The sequence below is a fragment of the Eutrema salsugineum genome, unplaced genomic scaffold, assembly GCF_000478725.1.
Source record: "Eutrema salsugineum unplaced genomic scaffold, Eutsalg1_0 scaffold_12, whole genome shotgun sequence".
Taxonomy (NCBI): Eukaryota; Viridiplantae; Streptophyta; class Magnoliopsida; order Brassicales; family Brassicaceae; genus Eutrema; species Eutrema salsugineum.
This window is the reverse complement of record NW_006256895.1, coordinates 552,330-568,282: the sequence shown is the minus strand read 5'-3', so window position 1 is coordinate 568,282 and position 15,953 is coordinate 552,330. Positions and strand designations below refer to the sequence as shown.

The 15,953-nt window shown below is 39.6% G+C and overlaps 1 protein-coding gene across 2 annotated transcripts; it reads right to left on the bottom strand.

Annotated features, from left to right (window-relative positions):
* Nucleotides 1–1,145: 1,145 nt before the first annotated feature.
* On the bottom strand, nucleotides 1,146–13,197 carry LOC18025509 (dnaJ homolog subfamily C GRV2). 2 transcript variants are annotated; one of them, XM_006408547.2, is made up of 22 exons: nucleotides 12,322–13,197; nucleotides 11,616–11,849; nucleotides 11,391–11,478; nucleotides 11,071–11,279; nucleotides 10,697–10,798; nucleotides 10,563–10,625; nucleotides 8,221–10,428; nucleotides 7,656–8,018; nucleotides 7,347–7,487; nucleotides 6,673–7,065; nucleotides 6,072–6,566; nucleotides 5,286–5,509; nucleotides 4,834–5,178; nucleotides 4,440–4,734; nucleotides 3,684–4,130; nucleotides 3,262–3,607; nucleotides 2,835–3,178; nucleotides 2,270–2,737; nucleotides 2,056–2,180; nucleotides 1,760–1,883; nucleotides 1,592–1,660; nucleotides 1,146–1,499 (listed from the first exon to the last, which is right to left on the bottom strand). In XM_006408547.2, the coding sequence occupies exons 1-22, from the start codon at nucleotides 12,757–12,759 to the stop codon at nucleotides 1,350–1,352; spliced, it is 7,671 nt and encodes a 2,556-aa protein (XP_006408610.1). In that variant the 5' UTR covers nucleotides 12,760–13,197; the 3' UTR covers nucleotides 1,146–1,349. The 2 variants fall into 2 exon arrangements, with proteins under 2 accessions (XP_006408610.1, XP_024015994.1); XM_024160226.1 differs by lacking the exons at nucleotides 11,616–11,849; nucleotides 12,322–13,197 and having other exon boundaries at nucleotides 10,697–10,808.
* Nucleotides 13,198–15,953: the final 2,756 nt, after the last annotated feature.

Here is a 15,953-nt window from a genome sequence, read left to right as displayed (position 1 = left end):
GGAAGTGTATGGAAGAATCTATGGATGGCTTCGGGTCATGAAGAATGATGAATCCACAAAGTATCAGCGAGTTTAGTTAATTTTAAGTAAGTTTCAAAGTTGTATCTTGAAGACTGAAAAGCTGGTGTTTAGAGAAAGTGTTCTCTGAGAAGGTGTATTACTCCACAAATTTTGTAATGAGAAGATATGGATCCTCTAATGATTTTTATAGAGTTTACATGGCCGGATTCGTATAATCGGGTTATGTCCTTTTTGTGGTACAGTGGTTTTGGGAATTGATAACCACACCACATATAACCTGTCATAACATGTCCAATGGTTCGATTACATAGTCTCATAGTGCACTTTTAGATCTAGGGCTATAGTCTACATTTCTACTATATCATAGGTGGCTCCACGTGAGTTATCTTCCCTAAGGGGAATTATTTATACCCAACACAATGTTTTGTCTTAATGGAAAGAGGGAGCAGTAAGCGATATTGAACTAAGAAAATGTGATTAGAGTGGTAAAAGCCTAAAAGGTAGTGACACAATAACAACTGCAAAGTGTTAATGCTGATTTTTATCGCATTTGTAATTGGTATCTATTAAAACCAATGTTTTGAAATATTATAACCATTCAGACCCATAGCTAAAATGATCACTAATGCTTTTGACGAATTTTCTAATCCAATAAAATAAATATCCCTTGACAAAAAAAAAAAAAAAATATATATATATATATATATATATATACTTTTGATTGTCATTATCCAAAATGTCAACTAAAATCAGACTTCTCTTCTCTACATCCATTTGTAAACCCGTGGCCGTGAGCCCCGTGAGCCCCGTGACCCCAATCATTATTCTTTTATTCAAAAAGCAAAAAGGGAATCATTTCCATGTAAGAATAGTTAGGTTTCATCAATAGAACGAGTCTTCAAACATAACCCTGTAACACTAATTAATCTGTTATTTCTAATCACATTTTTATTTGTTACATTTACAATCATCGGTTGACGCTCACACGCTTCAACTACAATTCGAGTGCCCTAACTTACAATTGTTCCCTTTACTATAGCATTAGCCTAAGTAGTATTCAACTCACTCCGCACAACAGATAAATATCAAGAGAGAGAAACAAAAACAAAAATCAGACTTTCAGATTTTGGAACTACATTATGATTTTAACAAAAGAAATCATATAGAGGTACACAAGAAGAAAAATGGTAGGGATACAAGTAAAAAACCACAATATCTTTACTTCCTCATCAAACATTTACAAAACGACAATATGTTCTCTATAGAAAAGACCAAAAGCAAGGAAGTGAAGGGAACTTTACAAAGGATATACAAAAAGGCAGGAATGGTCAAGGAGACGAAGAAGAAGCAGGAGGAGCGGTGAGGGCGTACGTGAGTCTGTTGGATGAGTTCTCGATAAAGCCAGCCACTCCAGCCGCTGATTGTGTGTTCGATGGGAGGAAGAGGTCATGCTTTTGGTCTTTATATGCACTCCACACCTATCAAAAATTAATCATTGTTTATAACCCAAAAAAATAAACACACTTGAACAAGACATTATTATTCATAATTTTCATTTTTCACAACTTACTTCCGAAGCGTCAAGTATCTCTCGCACTTTTGAACAATGTGCACCTTCTGTTGCAAAACCATGCAATACCTGAGAATATATGATTCGAAATATTTCATCAGTGTGTTACACTAACATCCAACAAACAAAACAGCATCTCGCTAAATCATCAACGTTACTGAAACTAACCTCAACTGCGAGCACCCGCCCGATCGATGCTTCCGATTCATTCCATTTCATGTGAGAGCTAAGCCCATACCTTCCGCCCGTTCTCCAGTCAAGCAGCCCAAGAAGAACCTCAATAAGACCAACCCTGCCAAATTTTCACAACAGTTTGTATTACATTAGACAAACTGAATCCAAATTTTAAGCACTTCTAAAACGGCTATTTTCCAGAAATTTATTCGGGTTTCGAGATAAATAAGATGTGAGAAACTGTCAGATTGAATACCAAGGAAAAATCATGTAGTAACAGGATGACTCACTTTAGGCCTTGCGCAACAAGAGCATCTCTTGCCCGGTTTCCAGCAACGACAACACGCTTAAGTGTCTCAAGTGCTAAAATGCTCCCACCATGCCATCCTATTGCTTTCATAAGAAGTGGAACCACCTGGTGTTTAATCAACTCGAGAGTCATTTCAAATGTCGCAAAAATCAATTAATAGTGTGTGCAAGAGAAGAGAAATTAGAGCAGAGAACCTGGGCATTCCCAGCACTAGTTGCAGCCATTGCTTCGGCACATGCGGTACTAGCAGCAAGTTGATGTAGAACACGTAAACAACTAAGGCGCACACGTTCTTGAGGGGTTTGTCCAGGTAGGCTTGAGGGATCAGCATTTTCATTCACTCCTTCAGAGCCAATATCTTCAGCCTTTACTTCTCCTGAAGACATTGTTTCCCGCCTACCCTCATACGCCACAGCAGCGACAAGTTTGGGGACATACCCGAGATATCCTATGTGATCTGCAAGTGCGGGATGCACACGCAACAAAGAAACTAATGCAGCAGAGAGAAGGAGAGGGAGCTCAGGGTCAACAGGATGTTGTTCATAATGTGTTGCCGCCATTGCTGACAAATATTGATCCAGCAGTCCTTCCAAGAATCTTTTTGGATTTCTTAGAGGGAATTTTGGATCTTTTAAGAAAAGCCTGACATAGATTCCACCAACCTACAGAGAGAAAATTTGACAAGAATTATGCTTCCACTACAAGGAACTCTTTCCCTACAGCTCTGATTCATATATAGGTTGATATAAAAAAAATAACCTGCGGCTCATCTCTCATTTCTTGTTGACCAGGTGACTGCTCGGGTACATCCCATTCAATAACACAGCCCTTCTGTTGTTCACGATATATATCTGATGCCATGGTTGCAATCTGTGCAGATAAAGATGCTGCCATTGCTGGTGTCCACACAAGTTCTGGAGTCTCGGTGGTCCGCTCAAGCGCATGTACAACAGCCTCCCCAGGTCCATCACGAATTATTGATACAAGACCATCTGGAAGGAATCTCACTAGAGTGATAGCAACTCTAGGCCCATGCATTGGTTGTGCGACAAGCTTCCCCAACAAAGAAGCCGCTGCAGCTCTCTGCTGCATGGGAATTTCTTCTGCACAAGACCATTTTGTGTCAATGATCCATTGCATGTAATCAAAAAGCCTAAAGGGAAAGACAATCAATCGAGAATCTTACTTTCCAATGGCAATAAGAGTTCCAGAATGTATACTACCCCACCATGTTTTGCAGCAGCCCAAGCAAGTTCTTGTGTGCTTGCCAAAGCATACAGAACATGGAGAGCACCCTCGCGAAAAGAAGGTGCAGAATGAAGCATTTGCAAGAGGAGAAGAAGACTAGATCCATCAGATACCATTGTTTCCAAGCAAGGAGCATAAGCAGTAAGGCGAGACAGGACATTCAAGCAGAGTTTTGGAATATCAGTTGTTGATGCAATGGGCACTGAAAAACATTCAAAGAGAGGTAATAATCTCTCCTTAGACGAAAACACTGAAGCCAGATCTGGATACTTTGTAAGCAAGTTCTGCGGAAAAAAAGTTAAAGAAATGTCAGATATGTTGATTTTGATATTTAAACATTCACATGCTCCATATGAGTACCTGAAGAGCAGTCAATCCTAATTGGAGGTGATAAATCAGATAGTGTTCTTCCTTCTTCATCCCCTCAGATGATGATTCATTATCAGAATGTCCTTCAATCGATGAGGGTTCTGCGACAATAATTTGAGGTTCTGGAGTATCATTAGATGACCTGCTGTCTTCAATCAATTTTTTGTCCTCAGTAACAGGGGTTAACTCAGTATGCACTAAAGATGATATAAAGTCGATTAGAGCATTGCAGAATGCTTCGGGTTCACTGATATCTGAGTCGGGCTGATCATTGTAGACTTTCAAGTAAACATTGCCGATATAGACCTCTTTTGACAGTGACTCATATGCAAAAGATTGGGCAGTTTTCAGATCATATGAACCATCAGGGCCCTGGCAGGCACGTTGTTCTTCCACAAAATTTAAAAGCTCTGATCGAGTTGCAGAGTTCCAGATAATCTGTGAAACAAAAATTTGATACAGTTATAGTCTGCCAAAACCTTAACAAGCTTTAACACTCAGAGAAGTGTTCATCAAGATTTCGTATGTGCATGCAAAGAAAAATCTTAAGAAACAGAAAGTTCTGCAATATGATGACATCAAACATCTCTTTATCATGAGAGAGACAAAAACACAACTTTACACTCAAGTATAGAACAAACATACATGGAAATGTGGATACTGAAGATGTGTATGCACCATTCATCTCAGTATTCTTAAGCTGGTCAGGCTTAAAAAAAAAAAAAATAGTAAACAAGGAAGCTTTACCTCTGGTGTCTCCAAATTTGTGTTAAGTTTGGTCAACAATTCTTTGGCAACATCATCCTTCAACATACTAGCAAGCTTTGGAGTCAGCAAAGCCCTGAGAACATCAGCCGCAGCAGCATTGTAAGGTGTCAAACCCTCATCTGCACACAGTCCACTAAGCTTTGACAGGGCTTGTGATGCTTGTACGGCATGCTCATTTTTGGCAATTTGAATGCTAACACCAACCCCATGAGACTCGACAGAATTAAATTCCTCTGCAGTTGAGTCATATTGTAGTAATAATGGGAGAATGTACCTGAACAAATAGATGCATTAATCAATAGAAGTACAGCCATTGGTTAATATGTTACAAGAACATATTGATGAGAACAAAGAGAGCAGAAAAATAGCGCACCACAAGGCACCGGCCTTTAGCAGACCATGCTGAAGTTCGGAGAAGACAGAAACATTGGCAATAGACTGAAGAGCGGCATTAACGGCTGCAGGCACAAGTTCTAATTCCGTACAGTGCACAATGTCTTCAATCAGACTGGATAACTCTAGAATTCCAGCCCTTGCACTTTCGAACTGACTTATTACAGAAAATGTACGCATTACATTTGTGACAATGATTGCAGCTGGTTCGTTTTGTGAAGTTGTTGGCTGAACCACACACATGCAGCGGGAAAGAAGAGTCGAAAGAAGCTGCACACCACCATCTCTGACTAGTTCTTCACCATTCAATGACGATGCAGCACAGCTGAAACGTTTGATAGCAGAAAGTAAAGTAGGTCAAACAGATAACATTGAAGGAATGGAAATAAATAAAATTAGAATTGCAATTTTTTTGGCAAGAGAACTACGTACGTTAATGAAACAAGCTCTGATGCTGCAACAAGGAGAGGGGCTCTATCGCTAGATAGAAAATTGTTGTCCTCCTTGTCCACTGTAACTGCATCAAGTAACATTGGATAGCCAGCATATTTGAATGGCTGCAACACATGTGCATAACGTCTATATAAGATGCACTGCGCTTTCAGTAAAAGCAGTAACCTCCAAGGCTGAGGACCTTGCAATCCTTGCATTGTTGCCTACGAGTAGAAGAAGGGATGAATTTAATATTATAAATATAAAATCTAGAGCAAAAAAAAGGAAAACAAATATAACACTAGATCATATTTATGGAGTTGCGACTAAAACAAATTGACAGAGTTTCAAAGATAGGAGAAACAATGAACTTCTTGAGTTAAAAGTTGAGCATGTTCAATAACTGCAAATTAGACGAGAATATCTGACTATGTCGTCTATACTTAGATTGGCTTTCTTCTCTCTACTAGGTACTCCTTGGTTGATAACACGAACATATGTACATACTCCAATTAGATAGACTTGTCTATCGTACAAACACCATAAAGGAAAACGCTGACCAATATTTTCTCTACTAATAGGAAAAACAAAGCAATCACTACACTTAGCATTCATCAATTGACTTGAACATGGATCAACTGCTGGTATCGAAGATGTTTGTACTTTTCAACATATAACGAGACGACCCAATGCTCTACAATGAATTACAATAGCAAACAAAGGTGCTAAATATATAACCGAAGGAAACCTCAATTCCAGACAATGATCAGAGTCCGGTTGACATACCTGTAGGCATTCATAAGCTTTCTGAACAGCCAGAAACTTCTCTCTTCCTTCTGGATTTTTGTCGGGATGGTACTTCATCGCAAGTTTCCTATACTGGCGCTTAAGTTTCTCTTCATCAAGGTTTTGAATTTGCTTCGATATATTAGATATCTCCTCATTTGACCCAACTTGAACCCTCCCGTTCAAGTCATCACTTGAAACATCATTCAGCGATATCTCAAGAATTTTGCAAGCTTCTTCTTCAGAAAGATCCATGGGTTTCCTAGTCAACTCTTCACGCCACATCACGAGCAATGATTGTAGAAACTCGACATGCTCAACAATCGGCCAATTTGGAAATCGAATATCATTACATAAATTTCTAAGATAATAACGATGACACCACATCTCATCTCTGAGTTCTGGGTATGTAACAGGTGGCATGGGAGCATAATCATACAAACAGTGGCAGTGCTGTGACAATTTCTGGGGATAATCACCAAGATGCTGCAAAACCTGAAGAGATAGGAACAATATATTAAAACTCAAAAAAAAATGACAGTTTACAGATAGTGGTCAAAAGAAAATGACCTAAAAGCCGCAGTAACAAATATGTAAATACCTGACATATAAGATTTTCTGCTCTCATTTTATGTGTCCATATAATCTCTGGAGTATCAGAATCAGAAACCATGGCAGCTGCAAACGCAGCCGGTCCACTACGTTCTAACACGTATAATAAGGATTCCGGGAGAAGACCACCCAATACGCTTCGCTTAGCAAGGGGCAGAGAGGAGGAAACAGTAGCTTCTTCCCCACCATGAAAAGCTTGATGCACGTGGGTGACCGAAAAGAGTTGTGCGATTGAGTGCAGGTTGGATCCAGGGTAAGCAAGGGCAAAGTAAAAGGCACCTGTGCTGTACAGGCGGACCATCGCTTTAGGGTTTCTGGTAACAACATCTTTCAGAAGAGCAGCACTTGCCTCAACAATCACTGGTTCGCCACAAAGCATAGCCTTTTCCAAAATTTGGGAAGACATCAGAATTAACAATGGGGCAAAAACAAAAAAATTGCGCTCCCCAACTTCCAGTTGAAGAGAAAAACTAATTAAGATTCAAATACTGACTTATGTTGCAACTCCTCTCTCAGATGCTACAATATAGGTAAAACCCAGAGAGAGAAAGAAGGCATGCTTAAACGCCAATCTAGGGCCCTTGGGTCCGGTTAATAACACCAACCAAAAATATCATGAACGCATCTAGAAGCAGAATAATGGAGAGAGGAAGAAGGCATTACCTGAGCAATGTGAGGAAGACAACGTGTGCTAGACAAGATACGTTTTACTTTTGGTGTCGGAGTTACAATCTCTCCAGCGTCATCCAAATCTGAATGTGCCGAAACCATGCTATGTAATATGGATAACGCAGCATCCCCTACCTGAGCAGTGTTTTACCCATTAGAATGAGTATTGCATAAACATGTCAGAATGAGAACAGAATAATAAGGCAAAGGACATGAAATGCATATTTGTTTTGGAAAGTTTAGCATGGTAAAATCAAAGGTGAATAGCCAGTCACACACATAAAGTAAACCATATAGTCTCACCTGTGTAGGTGTGAGGACTGGAACTCGGACAGCTACTGCCCACCTAAGTTCACGGATATCACGCAATTTCTTCCAGTCTGACATTCCAAAAGCCCGACACTTTGTTGTCCAGTCAATGTCCTTTTTAGACCATAAACTTCTGATGGCGTCCTTCTCTACAGGTCCAACTTCTGCACCACTTTTGTCAATGTACATCCATTCCTTTTGTGGTTCCATAAATGCAGTAGCAGCAATTAAATTTGACTGTAACGGAATAGGAGTCCTCTCCGAGTTTTCATGAACCACCGTCAGCAGATCTACAGCTAGGACACAACCACCAACAACAACACAACCTTCGACGTTCAACAAGACCTTCACTAAAGCCTGCATGTACGAGAAAAAAGTAAGCAACAAAGCATGAAAAGAGATGTATACTCTTAGATGTCTGACTATCTCAGGACAATATTGTATGTGACGAGCATATGCATACATCAAAACCTACTGAGAAGTTAATATATTAACAAGAATGGCTAGAATAATTATAAAAAAAAAAGTGGGAAAACGATACTTTAATCATTTATTGTACCTTCAAGAGAAGAAGCAGGCGATGCCTCAACGCTCTATCATCTGTCCTATCTATCAGTCCTGTAATATGTGCAGTGCCTTCAAACGGACCTATTACGCTGTAGTGTTGCTCATAGACAATCGCCATCGCTCTTGCACAAAGTTCCCTAACAGAAGCTCCTCCCCCTCCACCAAAACCATCAAGCCTACTCATATCACACCAATCGCCTGATGGACCCAATTCATCCGGAACAGCGCCACCAATCGTAAGTCCCATATCAGCATCACACTGGAAGCGATGATAGAGTGCCCTGATAAAAGCAACTGGATCACGGAGAGGGAAATCTTGTGCCTTGCCAGTGCTCCCACTTTCAAGCAACAAGCGTAGATAATATTGACCCACACATACTTCTTTTGACAAGCTAGGATAACTAACAGAGAACTCAGAATAGTTCCAAGATATACGTGGGATAGTCTCCTGGCCAGTTGTGACCTCGACAGCCACAGATCCTGGGGTAATATCTTCCGTGCGCTCTTTCTCGACATCTAGGTTGTGAACCTCAGCCTTCAAAGCCTCCCTTAATTCTTGCCTTGTGCGCTCATTCCATATGAGATCTGCACGATTATGATCAAGGCCAAAGGCACGCCAAAACTCACGCCAATTTAGAAGTAGTTTTCCGGAACCTACAGGTGTACTTTCTACAATAACTTGAGCAGGTGCTGGAAGCACTGAATTCGGGATGCCATACAAGTTTGGGTCAGAACCAACCATATTGGATGCATTTGTCTCAGGTTGCTCATGCCCATTTGCATTTGTCGGATTGGAAGCAAATGCTGGATAGCCATTTTGTGAAACCCCTGCAGTAGTACTGTGACCACCTGGAAAAGCAGAGGTCTGCGAATTCGAAGCTTCAAAGGAAGAATCTGCAGCAGGCCTTTGTAAATTCTCGGCTACACTACAAGCATTTGCACTCATATGTTTTGCTGCATCACCAGTATCAACACTGTTACCAGGGGGAAAATCTTGAGCACCCATTCCTCTTGTTATGCGACCTCTTCTCTGCTGAAGTAATCTCTTCTGCCGCCTATTTGTTGACGATCCTTCTTGATTTATATTGTCGAGAACATCATCAGGGCGTGTATGCAAATATGCAACAAGCCCAGGTGGCAGAACCCGAGACAGAAGATCCAAAGCTGGTTGGTAAGAATCTGCCCAGAGTGCCACAAGCTGCCTACTTACCTCAAGCCGTTCACTGGCAGGAAGGGAAAATGCATTCAATAAATGTCTCAACAAAGCACCATCGCGCAAAGCAGCATCACGCATTGACTCTGCAGCAATTGCATCTTCTTCAGCTATTGTACGCATTACAACAGCAATGATTTCCCTAACACTTTCGGCAGGATGTGCAAAGAGTGAAAATAAACGACGTCGTAGGGCAGCTATTTGGCGTAACATTTCTACAAAAACAGTGTATTGGGTAGTCTCTCCATGTGGATCACAAACCATAGCCTCAAACACTTCAACAATCGCCATGGAAAACAAAGGTGAGACTGACGTGGGCTTCAATCGATTGACCAGGATAGTAACATAACCCTGTTGAGCAAACAAAACAGACTTGGTATGCATGATAGTTGCATGTTTTTCTCCTCTGGAATCTGGTGCAATACTTAAATCTGCTGAGCCACCACCTATGAGGGATGCAATAAGCCCGGCAGCTTCAGCAGCCACTCCTTCAGAACCGTTCCTAAGTAAACCCATTATCCTATTAACGGCAGCAGGGAAAGACATGATATGGGATGCTGCAGTCCTGGAGGACAATAACCTACGCAAACATGCAACAAAGCCAATGACAGTTGCTGCTGCTTTGGGCGACGGAGGTGGCAACGGAGGGGCGTCTAGAGGCAGATTTGGAGTTGATGGGAGCATAGTAATCAATGCCATCAGAGTCACCTCAGGGACTTCAATATTGGTTGGCACACCTGTATATGGGATACAAGCATTGAACTCCCTTATTCTACGCCATAGTCTAGCCCTACAACCAGGAACAGACCCACCTTCAGCAACTGCATCTTTTGCAGCAGCAGCTAAATGTTTCAGATGTAGAGAGCAAGTTTCCGTATCAGCAACAAGATGTTGCGGTCCAAAGATCAAACTAACTCTTCCACAGGGCGGATCAATGCGATGACCAGGCATGGTAAGCCTTGGTAACACTGGTATCGGGGATTGTCCCTGCATCATATATATCCTTCATATATCAGCATACCCATCTACCAAAAGATTTTCCGTGCAATATAGGCAAAGTATTAATATATGAAAATATTCAAGACAAACATTAATTTCTAAAACATGACAAGTTTACGTACTTCTGTTTGCAAAATATCGAGAATTGCTGCAAGTAGGTTGTCTCGGGAAATGCTCGCGTAGACCTAGAATACGTGGCACAGAAATTAGGTAATAATCAAGGATAAATATGTAACATAGAAGCAGAAAAACTCACATGTACTGGACATCCATCATTGAATTCGATAGCAAACATTTGGGGCTCCTCAGCGAACCTGACAAGTGAACTTACTGAAGATAGAGGACGAACGATAACAACCTGCACACATCTAAGCAGTAGTCTCAGTATTTGACAGAAAAAAACCAAACTGAACAAGTATAAAGTAACGCTACTTCCTAGTCATTTTCAGTCTTCCATTTCATCTCAAAGTTGTAACTTCTTTGACTTGTAATCAATTAAAGGCACGGCCATAGCATGGGAAGCTTTTTAGATAATAAATCCAGGAATAATAACAAATAAACACAGAAATTAAAGCAGCATAAGATAGTCATATAGATAGAAAATCTGTCTAAAACGTGTTGCCAACTTACTTCATAGTTATCTATTCGTCTCTCAACAAGGGAGGCCTTAGTCAGAATTAGCTGAAGGGGTACGGCATCCCCATGCTCACCAAGTCCTCCTTTGGGGCCAATAGCCAAGCTCAGTCCAGGCATGTTTACAGTTCCATGAGCAGAAGATCGTAATCTAGTAACAGACCACCACCCATTAGGAGTTTCTTCAGCTCCAACTGCTTCTTTTGCTGCATAGTAAAGTTTATAAGAAGTTGTGGCAATCAAAAGAAATAAGAAAAACAAGATTAAGAAACAAATTGAACAAGAGAAGACACATAGGCAAGAGGGGTTGTTATTACCCCTTTGTGTCATATAATCTGATGCTTGAAGCGATTGTGAACCATCGACTGACAAGAATACCCCAACCATAGACTTTGCAGTCTTAGTCTGCAAATGAAATATGGAATCATTAAGCTACATGTGCAGTGTTGCATTGCGTAATTAAGTTTAAAAGCAATTAGAGTAACGCAAGATATAGCAATAGCAATAACTTGTCAACTAATGTCCAAGTATCTCATTAATACCAAACTTGCGACAATGGAGGAATTTGTTGTCCCAGGTGCAGCTCTGAAAGCTTTTGACTTTCTCCCATACATGGGACATAGAACAAACCCAGCAGAGTCGGTAGATTTTGTCCGGTATGCATCAGAGAGAAGAATAATTGCTGGGGAACCCATGTCTCTGAAATCCAAAATCCAGCGTGAATCACCAGATTTTGAATCGATGAGCTCCAAACCTACATATGTGACCTTCAGTTTCTGCGGATGAAAAGAAATTTCAGTCCATTAAAAAAAAAAATTGATTCAGTTAGTAAAAGGGCCTCTCTAAATTTCTACGACCAATTGCAACTTTCAAATGATACTTGATTCTAGCAGATAAAAGAATGAAAAAAGGAATCAACCCCATAGACAATAAAAATAAAACTGGTCTTGTGAAATCTAGTTAACTACTGAAGAAACTAGTCATTCCGGCCCTAACCAGTTCGTCATCACAAGAGGATATTAAACATTGAAGATACTAATACATGAAAAACTATCTAAAAACCAGAAGCTTCTAATTATTACGTCAAAGGTCAAACAGCAGAAAGGCTTAGTCCAACTTGACTTCAAAACCAAAGTAAACTCACCACCAATAACAAATTTGACAACAAGAGCAACCATCAAGGTCTAATATCAGAGAAACCATGAATAAAAGCTTAGATAATGGAACCACTATAAGAAAACAACTTACATAGGGAACCCATTCAGCGTTCCGTCTCCTAAGATGTAGCACCTGAAATTCAGCCACGGGTCTAATTTGGTTCCATCTAAGCCGGTACAACTCGGTTAAAATGCTTGCTCTGCACCTAGACGAGAACTTCATAGCCTTGAACTTTCCTTTCCCATCCGTTCTAACATTGATAGTAAACTCACCACCAACACTATCCGTGTTCTCATCCCTCCCAATCAAAGGTGAAGCTCCATCAAAATTGCTTCCAGTATCATACGAATTAGTAATCGAGAGAGTGTTCGGGTCAAGCGTCACGATCCCGGCGCTGGAAATGCAAAGGATCCTCTTATAACGTCCACGCCACGAGTGCTTGACAACGAGGTACCTAGCTAAATACTCCGGCTCTTCCACGGCAGCGCCGGTTGTAGACGCGATGTTACCTCTGGCGACTGAGTCCATGGTACGATCAGATCCGACGGTGCTCACGGAGTCGATGAACTGTAAGGAGTTGTTGCGAGGGGCATTACCTAGAAGAGGTCGCAGAAAGTCCCAGAATCCTACCCTGGTTTGATCGGCGACGCCAGGATAATGGCGGGAATGAGACTGATTCGCCCCCAGCTCTTTACTTGGCTATAGCAAAGCCACCGGGGCTAGAGATCGATCCAAAAGGAAGCTTAAACCCTAATTTCTCATATGCAAAACAAACCAAAATCGCGAACCACAAGAAACCTCGGAAGAAGCTAACTGCGATCTTCTCGAACACGATTGAGCAATATTCGGTAAAGGATCAGCGATCAGGAAGAAGGAAGAAGAATTCTCCGATCTGAGGTTAGCTCGTGGAGAAGAAAGAGTCGGGAATTGTTGTGATGTTTTACAGTTTTGACGACTTTGTGAGGGTTAAAGCGTAAAGGCCATTTTGATGGCTACGGTCATGTCTGTCACATTCTGTGTCTCCGGTGCAATCTAGATTCGTGCCATAAGTTTTTTCATTTACCAATTAATAGTGAAATCGTGTAATTTTTGTTTTTTGATTTTTCCGATTTAAATGGTCTTTTGATTGTCGATTAGGAAAAACAAAAAAGTCTTTTGATTAGCAGCAACATAGAACAACAAAAAGGAGGATATTAGGCAATTGAATTGCTTCGAGTCGAATTTAATCATGCAATTTGTCTCTTTTGCAAATTCTAAAGCAATCAAAGATTACATAAAAATTAACATGTTTGGCCTCAAATCACAATTCTCCACAGATTGGCAATGTATCATCGCAATCATCTCAGCCACCACCAGCAACCCCATCCCGTTCTTTCTTGCTAGATATGTTTTCCAAGTAACATTAAATAGCATATGGAGAGAAAGAAATTCACGTCGTCATAGAAAGACTCCTCTCCCTTCAGCTACGATCATCAAGTTTGTTGATAAACAAGTCTGAAACCGTCTCTCCTTGATAGGATCGAAACAAAGTACTAGAAACTAAACAGATTTGGATAACCATAAATATTGAAATAGTTTTTTTATAAAAAAATATTTAGGATATCGGAATATAGCCGGAACCATACAAATATTCGAATAAGTATCTAAATACTCAAAATATAAATATATACATAAAATTAGATATATTTAGATTTGACATAACCAAATACCCAAAATTGTAATCATAACTCGAAGGTTTTAGTTTCTCAAGTATATCGGATAGTTCAAGTTATTAGATAACTCGATTATATTTTTGGATATTTTGGATAACTCAAATAATTCGGATAGTAGATAAAAACATATGAACAGAACCAAAAAATGTGTTGGATTCAAAGCGGCTCTTCACTTTAGGAACAATTCTATCGATTCATATGGTTCCTATATCCCCTATATCTGAACTACCCAAAACCTCAAAACAAAAACAAAGTGAACCGAGAACCTGAATGTCAAGCCCTAGTCAAAACAATAATAATCTACTAATACTAGATCATTCTGTCTCCACAAATCCTCATGATGCAAAATCTGTGGGTGTATTCATTCTAGCAGTTGGAGTGATTTGTATTAAAATCACAAATCCTATGTTATTCTTTTTTTTTGTCGACCTTATATTTCATTAAAGCCCAAAACATGGGACAACAGTTTACAAGTGGAATCGAAATATATAGCCTAAACAAAGTTTACAATAAAGCCCAATCGTATAGCCCATTAGGAAATAAGATAACGATTAACTGAACAAGGACGTGTGTCCTACGCATGTGCTTCGTTGAGGTTACAGGGATGAAGCATCGCCAACGGTCACCGCCAGCCTGAAGCTCCAACAGGTCAAAATCCGGTGAGAATGACTGATAAGCATCATGTTTCAACCCAAATCTTGTTTAGGTTATTTGCTATTGCAAATTTGAAGCTTTTTTTATACAACACATCTTTAAGTTTATGACATTCTCTTGTTGGATTTTGTTGGATTTGTAATGCCTCTAATACTCTTCTCCCTTTATCATCTATGATTGTTGGATTTGGAGACTTTATTATATTCGCCAGTTTAGACTATTTTGAAAACTGTAGATAGTAGCTATAACTTTCAAATACAAACTATTAATAGTCACATATTTATATCAAATAGTTAGTAGTTAATTTTGAATCTCCTGAATTCCTATAGTTAGTAGGTCTTTTAAACCCTTGTTTGTATTAGTAGTAGTATGTAGATGTACATTAATAGTTGCCTATTAGATCAGTTACTTACTAATAGTTACTTACAATTACTATGTAGCTAGTAGTAAACATGAATTTGTACTTTCCTTACACTGCATAAATGTAATTAACTACTTACCAATAATAGCTACATTAATGTACATGTACATTAATTATTAGCTACTTATAATATATAGCTAATGAACAAAGCCCATTCACCTCATATAGAGTAACTTTATAATTTCACAAATAAGTTTAAGATTATTAAGTTTTGAACTAACACAACATATATTTGATAACAAATAAGATAAGTTCCTAAATATTCCAACATAGGATAAGTTCCTACACGATAAGATAAATCCCATGAAATCTTAAAACACAAACAAAGCTGAAAATGATTAAGTAGATGGTTCCTTCGGATTGACAAAGTCATTCATCAAGAAAACGGTTTGATCAAACATAGGAGATCATATGCAAACTTTAGAGAGGCATCACGAACAACATCATCACCAATAACCAAGTCAAAAGACATATTAGAAGCGTGTAACTGTAGTGACATGAGTGTCAACACACCAAGATGACCTGCAATAATAGACAAATAAAAGTAAACAACTACATCATGTAGTTTACTACTTAGTCAATGACCACTGTATAGAGAATTACATACCTAATTTCAATATATAGAACATTGGTTTCACGATTTTTTCGGAATTCATCTCTGAATTGTAGGCGACTTTCCTTATGAAATGTGGTAGGCACTGTGCGAGTGGTGCGACACTGGTCTTAAGCTTCATCTCCTTAAAAGCCTCGTAAGCATTAAGGACAGAAATCTTGTGACTCTCAAAATCGATGCATAAGCCCACCCAGTATTTACTGTCCACTTGGTAGGGACAGTAAATACGACCAATCTGAGTATTCCATAAGCACCTGCCTCTGACATATTCAAGAGCACCACTTGGAAGTGTAACTGGTTTCTTTTTTTGGTGGGTTTATGA

Excerpts from the sequence above, each read along its gene's own strand:
- LOC18025509 (XM_006408547.2), bottom strand. The coding sequence starts at position 12,759 with ATGGACTCAGTCGCCAGAGGTAACATCGCGTCTACAACCGGCGCTGCC. Across the intron at positions 2,181-2,269 it reads CTAGTGCTGGGAATGCCCAG|GTGGTTCCACTTCTTATGAA; the intron begins GTTCTCTGCTCT and ends ATTAAACACCAG. Across the intron at positions 1,661-1,759 it reads GGCGGGTGCTCGCAGTTGAG|GTATTGCATGGTTTTGCAAC; the intron begins GTTAGTTTCAGT and ends ATATATTCTCAG.